Consider the following 13,294-nt stretch of genomic DNA (forward strand, 5'->3'; position numbering starts at 1 on the left):
GCCTCACAGTTCCCTTTTATCATCTAGCTATGAAACTGTTAAATTAGAAAAATTTTTTATAATGTCTAATTAAAATGCTAAAGATGACTGATGTGTAGAAAATCCATTATTTACAAAGAAACACTCAGTGAGGAAGATGTACCCTACAGGGTTTAGGCATCTGTCCTCTTGCATGGTCCCTTTGTTGCCTGGGTCTCAGTTACTGCTCATCTAGAGTTGGCTGACTCTCAGAAAGGTGCCATTTTTTTCAAGGAGCACCAAAGATTCCTGGAGGAAGGAGAGGGAACACTTTGAAATGTACAATGCTTGTCCCTGACTGGGAGCAGAAATGAAATTAGCAACACGTGCAGCCATGAAGAATCCTTCAGAAAACCAATGAGCCTACGGCAAATGTATACAATATGAACAACAGGAACTGTATCAGACATTTATGTGTGCCTTTATCTATGGGCCTCCAAGAAAGAGGAAGGAGGGAGGGAGGAGGGACAAGCACTTTTGCTGGGATAAAGGAAATGATCCACGGTAAGACCAGGGATGTTTCTTGCCTGGCTGGTGTCCGAGTGGCACTGCCAGTGTGGGTGGCCAGTGCCACCGTGGCATCATTCTTCTTACAAATGCAAATGCCATCTAGCTACTGTCTGTATCTTTTGCAAAATCACTCACTTCCTGTCTGTTTCCTAGCTACTGTAACAATCACAAGCTTTAAAAATAGCTTGCCCTATATATTACAGCAGACAGGGCCCAATCTGTGTTGCGGGCCTGATGCCCTCACAGACAAGATTTCAGCAGACTGCATTTTAATTTTTTCAAGAGAATTAGATCTTCAAAACGAATTACGTTGCCCTAATTTATGCCTAAATTTCTGAGTGGGAATGTTACAGTGATTTGTAAGGTCATTTTACAGGCTAGGCAGCTGCAGGCAGAGAAACCGGACTGTCCACAGGAAGTACACTTGTCCTCAGGGACTTGGACACAAACTACTTGGGTTCAACAACTTGGTGTCACACCTACTGTGGGGGCCTGGTGTCAGCTGCGCTCTGGCCAAACTCACTACTTACCTTCTGAACCCAGTTGCCCTCCAGAGGTCCTGATTTCTGAAAACAGCACTCAGCATCCCAATTATCTATGCTTACAATCTTGCTGGAGGTTCCCTATCCATTCTATCTGTGACATCCATTGCTTCCGTCCCTGCCTCTCTCCTTTCAGTATGACTCTTCTGAGTCCAGGCTGGTATCATCTCCCTCACGAACACAGGTTTAACCTTCCATCTTCCTGCCACCAGTCTCTCCCGTAACTGCATGCGAGGGAACAATGGGGCTAGTGTTCTGAAGCACAGTGCTTCCTGGCTCAGAAATCTTCAGCTGCATCCCACTGCCCTAACGATCACTTCTTCCTTGTCTTACTGATCCTAAGCCACGTGCCCACGCTGAGGGTACCTGTCTGGAGAACAAGCCTACATCGCGTGGCTTGCCACTCCAAGCTAACCTCGCCATCTCTTTCTCACACCATCCCTTCATATGCCCTTTCCCTCGAACTGAACAGCTCCTCTGATTCAGATGCACCGAGGGTTTGCTAAATTTTGCTTTTGCTCAGGCTTTTTCTTCCACCAAAGATGTCCCACCCTAATTTCCATTCACCCTGATGCTACCCCACTTTTCAGTTCCCTGCTCTGAAAGTTAACCTGCCAACCTCACTGATCAAACACCAAAAGCAACTCCCCATAGTCTCCATAATGGACCAATCCTATTTTATCTTTTATCAATTTATTCAGCACCTGGCATGCTGTTACATATAATACTCCTTCTGCTAGATGATAGTCTAGCAGACTATGAGGTAGAGTTCATGTCTGATTCAATTTTTTATTATACCTAAAGAGGCTAGAAAGACAGGAAACTAATATTTATTAAGTATCTAAATTATGCTCCAAACATCACACACACATTATCTCAATTAATCCTCAGTGGTCTCATAAGGTTGTATTCTCATTTTACACAAGAGAGAACCAGGTTTGCAGAGGTTTAGTCACCTTGCCCAAGTTCACACAGCTTGGTTCATAGCCACTTGAACATACTCAAGACCTGTGTTCTTTTATGATACCACTACTCATTAAAATGACCCTCTGTATTTCGTTTGATGCTAAATATATACAGCACATATTAGAAGTTAAATAAATATCCATTGCATGAGAGCGCCCATCATCTTCTGTATGCTAAAAGCAAACTATGCAGTATACCAAATGTAAACTTACTCTTTTAATCATGTCCAAATGGGCCAAAAAAAACCAAGTTTAGCTGACTAGGAACCTGTAGCACCCTCAATAGAGGCTAGGCAACAATATCAAACTCCATCTCACTACAACTGCTAACTTTTTTTTTCAAAGTTACAATTTGTTAAAAACAAACAAACAAACCCAAACACTTGTGAAGGAATCTAGAAACTTGGAGAGACAAGCACCTAGTTAAGAAAGGAGAAAGAAGATGCCTTTTGAGACATCCTAGGAGGTGTGACAAGCCATGTTATCACAATGATAAAACACGTAAGAATTTAGCTCTTCTACACCAAAACAAAAGAAAAAGCAAAATAAAAAACCCCCAAAACCAACAACATTCCTGAGTGACCTGAGGAAGTGATAGTGTGGACTAACTGAAGTGTGTAGCCACACGCACCCCGAGCCTCCAACACCTACACATACCTTTGGAGTGTCGACACGCTCTTCTTCCATAAACGCAGCTTCCGCCTGACAGCTGGACGCTGGAAATGAAAAGGCTTCCACGTTGGATGCCTGTGGGAGGAGGGTAGATCGCATCAGTCTCACGTTTGTTGAGTGCATGGTCACTGGGAGCCCCACAGTCTGCGCCTGCAGGTACGACAAGAATGGACAGTATGACAACATTAATACTCCCTTACAAATACACACTCCTCCTGGGGCAATATGAAGATAAACTTGTTATTGCAACTCCGGGAGAGATTTGATCAAATATGTATCAGGTATAGCTGTAAGTTTGAAGATGCTCAGCAATTGGATATTCTGAAATTGGGTGTACAGAATTTGGTTCCTTGTCCCTTGATGAGGCACAACTTTCACATAGGTGACAAGGAATTAAAGAATGCTCTTTGCTTCAACTCAACAAGCACATATTGTCTCTTTCCTTACATATATGTCTGGGAAAGGTATAAAGAGGACTAGAAAAGCTGCTGTCTGTAGGAGCTCACCACTGAACCAGATATATATTCCCCCACAACTAGTTACAGCACAGGTGGGTGCACTGAACGAGGTGCATGCCTTCTCTCCCTCCTCCCCTTCTCCTTCTCTCTCAGTGGAGTGAGGTGGCGTCTTTCTTGGGAAGAGGGAAGCAGCAGTTAGGTGGAGGTGACAGGGACATCCTCCTTTCCTTGAGAGGATGCCCAGTTGAGCATGGCCTGCTGTGCAGGGGAAGGACAAATGCTGACTGCTATACCAGTTCTCATCCTGAAGTCAGTCAACCTATAGAAACCCTGGAGGCTTTTAAGCTCATTGTCCTGTCTCCTTTGTTAACATCTCTAAGTAAACAAACATTACAAACTCTTCTTAAAAAGTCACTAAGAGAATCTTCTTTCTGACAGTTGGCAAAGGACTGATTCTACAGACGAAGCTACTGGATGTTCCTTTCATCTCCAATCCTTCAAAATCAGCAGAGTAACTGATCAGATGTGTTTGAACATAACTGACAGGGACCGAGCACTATGCCGACTGTAAAAGGTCTTTCTTTTTTCTGCTACTTTTTTTCTGAGCATTAAATTCAAACAAACAAAAAAGACAAAATAGTATGAAATTCTAGCTTCTCTCTCAAGACCTGGCTTTGACTTCTTGCTCTATCACTTACTGTGTGACCTTAATCAGGTTACTTAACTTCTCTGAATCTTATTTTCTCCACCTGTAAAAAAGGGCATCATAATACCTACTTCACAGTGAAGTTAGGATTATAAAAGGTAAAAAATACCAAGTCCTCAACTCAGTAATGTTAATTCCTCCTTTTCTTTCTAAAGTCTTAAAAGTGATCCCAAGAACATAGGAATGAGACTATAAAATGAATGCATTTTGTGCTCAGATTCTATGTAATGGTTCTCAGAATTTCAAGGCAATAGTTTTCAAGGATGAGGCCATAGGCTACTGCTACCCTTTATATCTCAATATGCTTGAAATATATTTAGAATATACTCATATTTGGTGTATTCCAAAATTAACATTATTGTAGCTTTAGTCACTTAATTTCTCTAGTCACCAGCTCACAATGTAACATTGAGACTTCCTAGTGAAGTACATTTATTACATTCTTCTTACCCCATCTCCAGCTTTTCTTTCTTTCTTTTTTTTTTTTTTTTTTTTGTGCTACTGGGGTTTCAACTCTGTCTTACACTTGCTACACAATTGCTCTACTACTTGGGCCACTCTACTAGCCCTTTTTGTGTTGATTATTTTGGGATAAAAATCTTGGTTTATAACCAGGCTGCCCTGGACCATGATCCTCTACTTGTGTTTTCCTGCATAGCTGGGATGACAGGCACAAGTCACTGCACCTGGCCACTGGTTGAGATAGGGGGGTCTTATGAACATTTTGCCCAGGCTGGCCTTGAACTGTGATGCTTCTGATCGCTGCCTCCTGAGTAGCTAGGATTATAGATATGAGCCACCATGCCTGGCTCCAGCATCAGCTTTCAATCAGAGTACAGAACTAAAGTTTGATTTCCATTTCCCAAATTTATTAAAGCACTCCATCTATATGAAAGGAAAGAAAGTATTACCTGAAGACACCGCACTGGGAATGAGATGCACACATTGTAACTACGAATGTTGCCCCTTCTCAGTCCTCCCTCTAACTAGCTCTGATTCTTTAAATGGCAGGAGTGTGATGTGCCAGATCAAGCACAGCACATTTTCCTTGACTACTTTTACATCTGCCCTGGACTAAACAACAAAGGACCATGAACTTGGTAAGGACAGAGAAATAACAATTTGTTGTGACATTTACTTCAGAGGAAATAGGATGGTAGATTTTAGGGACTTTTTAGAAGTCTTGCAATCACCGAGAACTGATGAAGTCTTTCTGGGGATGTGGCTCAGTGACAGAGCATTTGCATAGCCTGCACAAGGCTCTGGGTTCCATCCCCAACACCACAAAAAAATAGTAAGGTGTAAACATTCAATGGCACGCTCAGCAGCACACAGCTGGCCAGAGAGCACGCTGCTGATCGATAAACAGACGCTGCTAATATGCCAAGGAAGTAGGTGTCACCAGCTTCTTTAACTAGCACGATCATGAACTTATGAGCATGTCCAACCATTGTGACCACTTCTTAGACCATACTTATTGCCTTGAATCTCCTCTGACTTTGTTTTCCAGACCATTAAAATAAAAATAATTTTCTTTCCTATGGGAAGATTGTTACTTTTCCAATAGGCACACACTTGTTATGGGCTGAATCGTGTCTTCCCAAAATTCCTAAGTTGCAGCCCTATCCTTCAATGCAAATGTTTTGGAGCAGGGTTGTTAAGAAGATAATTAAGGTTAAATTAGGTCATAAGGGTGAGGCTCCAATCCAAGAGGGTAAGACAAAGTTTTGCCATGTAGCCCAGGCTAGCCTTGAACTCATGATCCTCCTGTCTCAGACTCCTGAGTGCTAGGATTATAGGTATATGCCACCATGTGCGGCTAACATTCTTATAAGAGGAGGAAGAGACACCAGAGATCTCTCCACAACTGACAGAGGAAATGCCATGTAGGGGCACAGTGAAAAGGCACCCATCTGCTAGTCAGGAAGAGAGCCTGTGCCAGAAATCAACTCTGACCTTGCATTTCCCGCCTTCAGCACTGTGAGAACATAGTTTCTCTTGTCTCAGCCATCCAGTCTGGCATTCTGTTATGGCAGCCCGAGCAAACTAGTACAATGCTCTGTCCTATAGTTATGGAGGGCAACATCTAAATCAGTAATGAAAGAACTGAAATGAGTGTTCCATTCTTTTCTGCTTACAGCTGATGTAAACTTGGAATGGAAGAACTGTTAAAAAGTAGTGGTTAGAGTTGATGAGAAAAAGGCAAAACATATTTTTTCTAAATAGTTGCCTGAAGTCAAGCAGATGCAATACTTATGGCATGTTATATAGCAAATAGAAGTACTCTAAACCTATTTCAGATGGGAATAAATTCTAAGTAACAATAATGTGAACTTGATCACCAGACTAGATTCCTTAGAGCAGACTGTACCCTAGTACCTCAGAAGCCTCAGTGGCTGGACTGTGCCTGACAGATGAGTACTCAATTTTCTGAACTCAAAACTCCTCCTACAGATGAACCAACTGTTGCTCAGTAACAACTTTATTAAGATTAATAATAATAATTAATAGCATAATCTTATGCTATTTCTATATGGAACTTAATGTCTGCATGATTCTACAGTTCGTGTGCTCTTGGTATTGGAGTGTGCTGTTTCCTCAGTGTCTTATTCTGTAATAAGAAATTCAGATCTTCCTTCTCTCTCTTTTTAAAAATAGAACATTAAAGAATTGAAACAAGAAGCCTGTACTAAAACTTTAAGAATATTTATATCCACAAACTTTTATAAACCACTTCCACACAAAAATGTGTGGAAGAGAGAAGGGTCATTTCCTTCAGCTATAGTGCCTCCTGTTTAGCATCCAGAAGGTCCTCAAGACAAGCTGGCGGATGAGCCTTGAAGACTACCATTTGAATTAAGCACATTTGAGTTTACAGTAACTAGGATTCTATGATGATCCGTGCCATCGTAAGGTGAAAAGAACTCATGTGTGCTTGACACTGAAAAACAAAGCCAACAGGCATAGAAAGCCATGTTGTCCACTGAGACCTCAGGCTGAACTCAACACAATTTGGGCTACCTAAGCAGATTAGCTTAAATTCTAGATAGGAAAGGATATCTTGTACACTAATACATGTACATGCCCCGGAGCAATTCTGTATTAATCCCATGCCACTCCCTCACTTGTGTAATGTTTAAGAAGAATCAAGACACTTGGTGAGGAAAGCCTGCTGCACTGGGGTTCCTGGCTTCCTACCCTTCTATCTGGCCGACTACACAGGTGGGCAGGGCACCAATGCATCTCACTATTACTACTCCAGCTTATCAATTCCCATTTTCTCTCCCACTCTGTCTGCTTGAAAGCAAACCATTCATCTTTTAAGGTCTCCAAGTGTTTAGAGATACTCTAACCCAAATATCTGGAACTATATTGATACATTATTTGACTCACATTTGTATCAATACTACATGATTTTGTATATAAACAAAATATACAAGTTTTCTATTTAACCAACATTTTATTTTCCTTGTTTTCATATGTTCTGTATAAGCCAATGCAAATTTTTCTTATAATCTTACAAATTTTGTAAAATTGCCAAAGAAATACAAAGTAAATATTCTGCTTTCAATTTCACTTTGAACAAAGAGAGTGCTCATGGGAGTAGATAGGAATCCTAACGCACAGGAACAAGTCACTCTTCTCAGTTTCTGTATAGATGACTCCTCAGATCCAGCCTCTCTCCTTGGATCCAGGTCCACATTCCTTCCTGGCAACCCAGCTTCTGCTACCCCTGTGCCCTGGTGTTCAGGCCCCAGAAACAGAGCTGTCTATAACTCACTGTTGTCCCTTTCTCCCCACAATTTATTTATTACTTTATAATATAAAACAAATGCTTAGCTAGGGGTGTGGCTCAAGTGGTAGAGCACCTGCCTGGCAAGTATGAGGTCCTGAGTTCAAACTCCAGTACTGCCCAAAAAACTCCCCCAAACCCAAAAAACAAACACAAACAAATATAGCACTGTGTGCCAGACACAGTTTTAGATGCTTCATAAATATTAACCAATTTTACTGTCACAGATTCTTATTATTACCCCCATTTTATACTTGATACTGTGCAGTGCTGACCCTCTGAACCATTGCCAAGTTCATATGGGATCTAACTGTGAAATGGTTCACATTCTTGCCCCTTCATTTCTGCTTCCACCATCACCACATTAGTTTAAGTCTTCAGCATTTCTTTTCTCAATTACTATAATAATCTCTTAACTGCTCTTCCAAATTTCTTCTCTTTCCTATCCAATCCATCCTTCCCAATACTCTCAGATTAATTAGCTTAAAGAATGGATATAATTCTGTAACTTTCCTGCTTAATAGCCTTCACTGGTTCCTTATTGCTTCTTGAATTATAAGTAAACTCTTTACCTTGACATTCTGAGCTCTTCACAATATGGCTTCAACTTACCAATCCAACTTTTACTTCCTTACACTTCAGTTGAAGAGGGCTAATTGGAACAAGGTCTATGATTGCCCATGTGAACACTTCTGCTCATCTCATGCTGCTTCTTCTGACTACCCATAATGTCTTCAAGTACTGCCTCTCCTCAGCAAAGTCCCACACATCTGCAAAAATGTCTTAAATGCCATCTCTCCTGTGAAGACTTTCCCAATCAGATGTGCCTCTCTCCCCTTACCCTTAGCTCTTCAATAGCCCTCATCTTCCCCAAATAGCCCTCATCTTCCCCGATTTTCAATGATGATTACAATCTTGTCTTATTTTGTTTCTACAGTGTGATGTCTGAGGGCAATGACTGTGTTCCACACATCTTAACACCTAGATGGCCTAATAAAAGAAGTTTGCATTTGGTAAATCTGCCATAAAATTTTGTTAAATGGAAAAAAGTTGTTAAATGAGACTGAATGTACAGGCTGGTTACATTAATTCTTGATATAAGCAAATGATTAAAAATATCTCAAAGAAAAAAATTTGAAATAAATTGAATTCATAAAAATAAGAAGGTGCTACAACATTTGAGACTCCAGTAAATGACTGAGGCAGAAAATTTCCAGAAAAACTGGCTGTGGAAGATGAAATCCTAACCCTTTGCAATACACAATGAAAGATGTGTCAAACATGAGAAGAGACACACACACAGATGAGACTATTGGCTAATGGGGCATTACCTTGGCAACTGTTTGTTCTGCAATGGTGCTAGGCCGCCGTTGGCGACCATCAAGCCTCTGCTCCACAGGAAAACTACTTCTATGTGACTTTAGGCGCTCCACCAACAAGAAGTAAATGGCAGCAAAGTGGTTATAGCTCTTGTTCTGCAAAGACTAAAAGAGAAACCAAGTGCTGAAGGTAGAGAACAATACACCAATCCAATGACCCACATCTTTCTTTAAAAGGGGAGGAGACAGAGGAATCATGTGTTCTTAAAAAGTAAAGTAACAAAGTATGCTTCAAAATGAAACCTCTTCTAGAATTTAGATGGGAAGGCATAAAATTTCCAGTCTCTAGGATTAGTTACATAAAGGGTGATACCTTTAAATGATGTGCCTAGCCCTTTTACATTATCAGGTTCCATTTATTTTCTGGATTAAGAGAAAACACCATCACTATCTCAGGCAGACATTCCCAATGCTGCCATATGCTCCCATCTCCTAGCTGTTACTATGGTTCAAGGTCTGGAAGCACTCTAAGCCCAGAAGTCCTAATTCCATTGCCTAAACTCACATTCAAATCATTGAAAACTCTGAAATGAAAGACTAAAGACTTGGGGGAACTTTCTGATAATTATTTTGGGCTAGAGAATGACATCTGGATGCTAGATGGAGAGACACTGTGTCTCGGTTCTTAAGTAATTTTTTCTCTTGTTTTTGCAGTCGCACCCTTTTTGAAGCCTTGAAAATAAACTCACTTCCTAAACTTTCACATCTCTAGCCTGCCAGCTTTCTCAGGATGCTAATGCAACAGAGAAACAACTGCTCCATCAGCTTTTAGTTTGCATGGAAGGTGTGCAGGATACAATGGATGCAGAACAGCCTCAGCAAAATCCACCGGCCAGCTGGACCACATACATAGCTACTGACATGGATGTATTTCACTGTCAAGAATGGAAAAATGGGGCTGGCAGAGTGGCTCAAATGGTAGACCAACTGTCTACAATGGTGCTAGGTCACCGTTGGTGCCCATCAAGCCTCTGCTCCATAGTTTAAACCCAAGTACCATCAAAACCCACAAAACAGACCAAAGAATGGAAAAACAACCCTGGGCGCAGGAGAATGCTCGTTTAGCTTAGTTTATAGCTACAAGGCAGCACAACCTAGAGCCTTGACCTTTCACGGCAGACAAGAGGCATTTGATACTCTTTCTTGTTATGTGTCTTTTTTAATGCACTGTATTTTGCCTCCACTGTTACGAAGGTATTAAAAGTATGTATAGCCTATAAATATGCTAACTAGTAGAGGATAACAACAAAAGTCAAGAGGAACTTTCCAGGTTCAAGTCCTTCTTAGTCCTATGACCCCCTAAGATTTCCAGATCAAGACCCCATCTATTTCTGCCTTCTTAGTTTCTCTGGTTCACAATCTAAATCCACTGGCTTTCTTAAATTTGATGCCTTCATTTCTTGTTCCCTGTTTGACCCACAGCCTTGTTCTACACAAACTAGTTTAGTGCTGATCTGAAACTTCATGCTTCATCTTGGAAGTTACTTTCTACCTTTGTACTTGTTAAGCTTCTGTCCTTGCCACTTCTGAATCCTCTATAAGCCCTTTCCCTTGAACTTTTGGCAGATGGAGCAAAGGAAGGAATTTAGACACTGAATAAAGGCAAATATAGAGTCTGATGTAATCGTAAGAGAACACTGAGCAGTAAGCCAACATACTGGGGAGGCATGTGCTAAAAGACCAAGATGACAGGTGTGAGTGTGAAATTTCTAGGTACCAAGTGCAGAAGAAACCTAACACATCTTTAGTCAAATCTGATCACTTTACCTCAATTGTTTTCTGCTGATCTATTCCAAGGCTGTGCATCAATCGCAGAACCTGTTCATTAAATTCCCCGATGGATGGCTCATTTTCTTGCTCTTGTGGGTAGAGAACAGGTCTCTGCACAGGGACTTCTATGAGCATCCACTTATGCTCTTTAATCTGAGCTATGGTTAGCCGTTTAGATGGGTCAAGGACCAGCATTCTTCGAATAAGGTGCTCACAATCTGCAGAAAACACAGTATCACAAAAGTCGTAAATCCCCTTGCAAGTCCGGATTATTTGTTTCGCTCATGTGAGTGATTCTGTACAATAGTGTTCATCTTTGTAGCCTCCACTGGAAAGCAGAGGACAAATCAGTAAATGAATACAAGAAAGGTATTTATTTGTCAACTTCACATGGGTGACAAATACTTGAGAAAAATAGGATATGGGTCTGATTGTGCTAAACGAGCCTTTGTACTGAATTGCTTCACTAAAAATACCTAGTCGCAGACTTAGATTTCCATTAAAAACAAACAACTAAGCCTCACTCCTCAACAAGCAAATAACAAATTGATCCAGTCACATCTAAGGTTGATTTGGTAAGGCGAGAGCCCTCCAGTCAGCTGTCATTTTTCCTATCAGTGCCATTGTGACAAATATCTGTGATACATTATTTACTTCTGATTACACTCAGAAAAACTACACTGCTGCAACTTGGAGGCGACACCAGGTTCTTTCCTCTCACACAGTAACCTCAGAGCACCATGCCCAGTGCTCTGTACACAGTTACCTTTACAATACCCCTGGGGTAGGATCTATTGCTATTTCCATCTTACAGATGAGGAATTGAGATACAGGGAAGGGATATGATTTGTCAAGGCCATATGGCCAGAAAGTGGTGGACTCAGGACTCCAAGCATTATTTCTTTTATTAGTAGAAACAAAAGAGGAAAGGCTGAAAACCAGAAACAAAACTAAGGAGTAAATTTAACTGTCACTTATGCAACAACCCAATACAGAATAAGCAGAGATTATGACATCTTAACTTATTCATCAGAGTTCTGCCAGTGGCTTAATTTTAAAAATTTTAATTGTGCAAAATCTATTTCATACTTAGAGTAAAATGGTTGTGAGCAGGTATCTATGAAGTGCTTCTGTAAGTCTAAAATAAACCTGGACCATTTATAGACCCAGAGTGAATAGGAAGACTTGCTGCTCTTTCTCTGGGAAACTTCTGTTCTCAGTTACAAGTAGGAAGGCTGGAGCTTATCTCCTCTCCATGGAGGGTGGTGGTTGTTTCTATGGCTTTTTAAATGACTCAGTCATTTTCTCTGGTACCCAACCTGTCTGGAAAAGGAAAGTTTTGCCTAGGCATTTCATCTGCAAAGCACAGTTAGTAAAATGAACAGCTTCTTACCTTCTGACATGAAATATGGAATCCGGAATCTTCCTTCCAAAACCCTCTGCCTCAAAATTGGAAGTGTCGGTCCATCAAAAGGCAGTGCACCACAGACAAGCACATAAAGAACAACTCCCATACTCTAAGGAAGAAAACAGTGCAGTCACTTTCCAGGGAGAACTTGAAACACTATTTTTCCTTAATGGTCCCAAGGCTCTTGAAATAACATGGACTGAAAAGTTCCTGTCCAAAATTATTTTCTCAGAATTTGAAAAAAAATCTTATAGTAACAATAAGTATAAGAAATACCAAATGATCTGAATTTGATCATTCTGCTTACTGCTTAACTTTAAATTATTGCTAATATTAGGATGGTAATGCCTGTCCCTAGAAATTCTTCTTTGGGGTCCATTTCAAAATGTTCTGATGATTATAGCCCAGTGGATGGGGAAAGTACAAAATAATGCTTATGTGCTGAGTACCAGGAGCTTCTAAGATGGACCAGACTTCCAAGTGTTATCATTACAGACACATTTAACACAGCAAAGCAAAGCAATACCCAAATGTCCAGCTGTGGTCCTTCATACTGCTGCCCTTCAAAGACTTCTGGGGCTGCATAAGGGGGGCTGCCACACCACGTTGCCAGCAGTTCACCACTTTTAAAGAAATTTCCAAAACCGAAATCTATTGGGATGGAAATAAATGTTACTTTCATCTATGCTCTCAGACTACACTGCATTTCTCTGTAAAAATTTTATAGCATGTTTTATTAACAACGTCACTACTATTCACTCTGTGAGGACTGGGATGACATCCATCTTGTGATGTCCCTAGTCATTAGCACAATGACCAGCAAGCAGTAAGCACTTAATAAATATTGAATGAAGGTATATGTGAGTTGAGATTTTTCTCTCAAACAGTGTGAGAGACTGAAAAAAGACTTTAACCATGTGCGAGTGTGTGTGTGTGATTTTTTTTTTTGAGACAGGATCTTGGTATGTAGCCCATGCTGGCCTTGAACTCTTGCTCTTCCTGTTTCAGCCTCCCCATTGCTAGAATTACGGGAATACTCTACCATACTTGGTTCTCAAACCACATATTTTGAA

At 40.7% G+C, this 13,294-nt stretch overlaps 1 protein-coding gene across 7 annotated transcripts in view; it reads right to left on the minus strand.

Moving 5' to 3' along the window:
* The window catches only part of Sik2 (salt inducible kinase 2), a 106,507-nt gene that overhangs the window by 15,223 nt on the left and 77,990 nt on the right, over positions 1-13,294 (minus strand). For 6 of the 7 annotated variants that reach the window (XR_012445618.1, XM_020165843.2, XM_020165829.2 and 3 more), the window contains exons 5-9: positions 12,748-12,872; positions 12,207-12,330; positions 10,811-11,031; positions 8,996-9,148; positions 2,693-2,857 (exon numbers count right to left, since the gene is read on the minus strand). Coding sequence is in view for 6 of the 7 variants with exons in the window: in XM_020165843.2 (XP_020021432.1) it covers positions 2,693-2,857; positions 8,996-9,148; positions 10,811-11,031; positions 12,207-12,330; positions 12,748-12,872 (788 nt within the window). In the remaining variant the exon portion in view is untranslated. The remainder of the gene's footprint in view (positions 1-2,692; positions 2,858-8,995; positions 9,149-10,810; positions 11,032-12,206; positions 12,331-12,747; positions 12,873-13,294) is intronic. The other variant, XM_074066744.1, reaches the window with a different exon arrangement.

The sequence above is a fragment of the Castor canadensis genome, chromosome 2, assembly GCF_047511655.1.
Source record: "Castor canadensis chromosome 2, mCasCan1.hap1v2, whole genome shotgun sequence".
Classification (NCBI taxonomy): domain Eukaryota; kingdom Metazoa; phylum Chordata; class Mammalia; order Rodentia; family Castoridae; genus Castor; species Castor canadensis.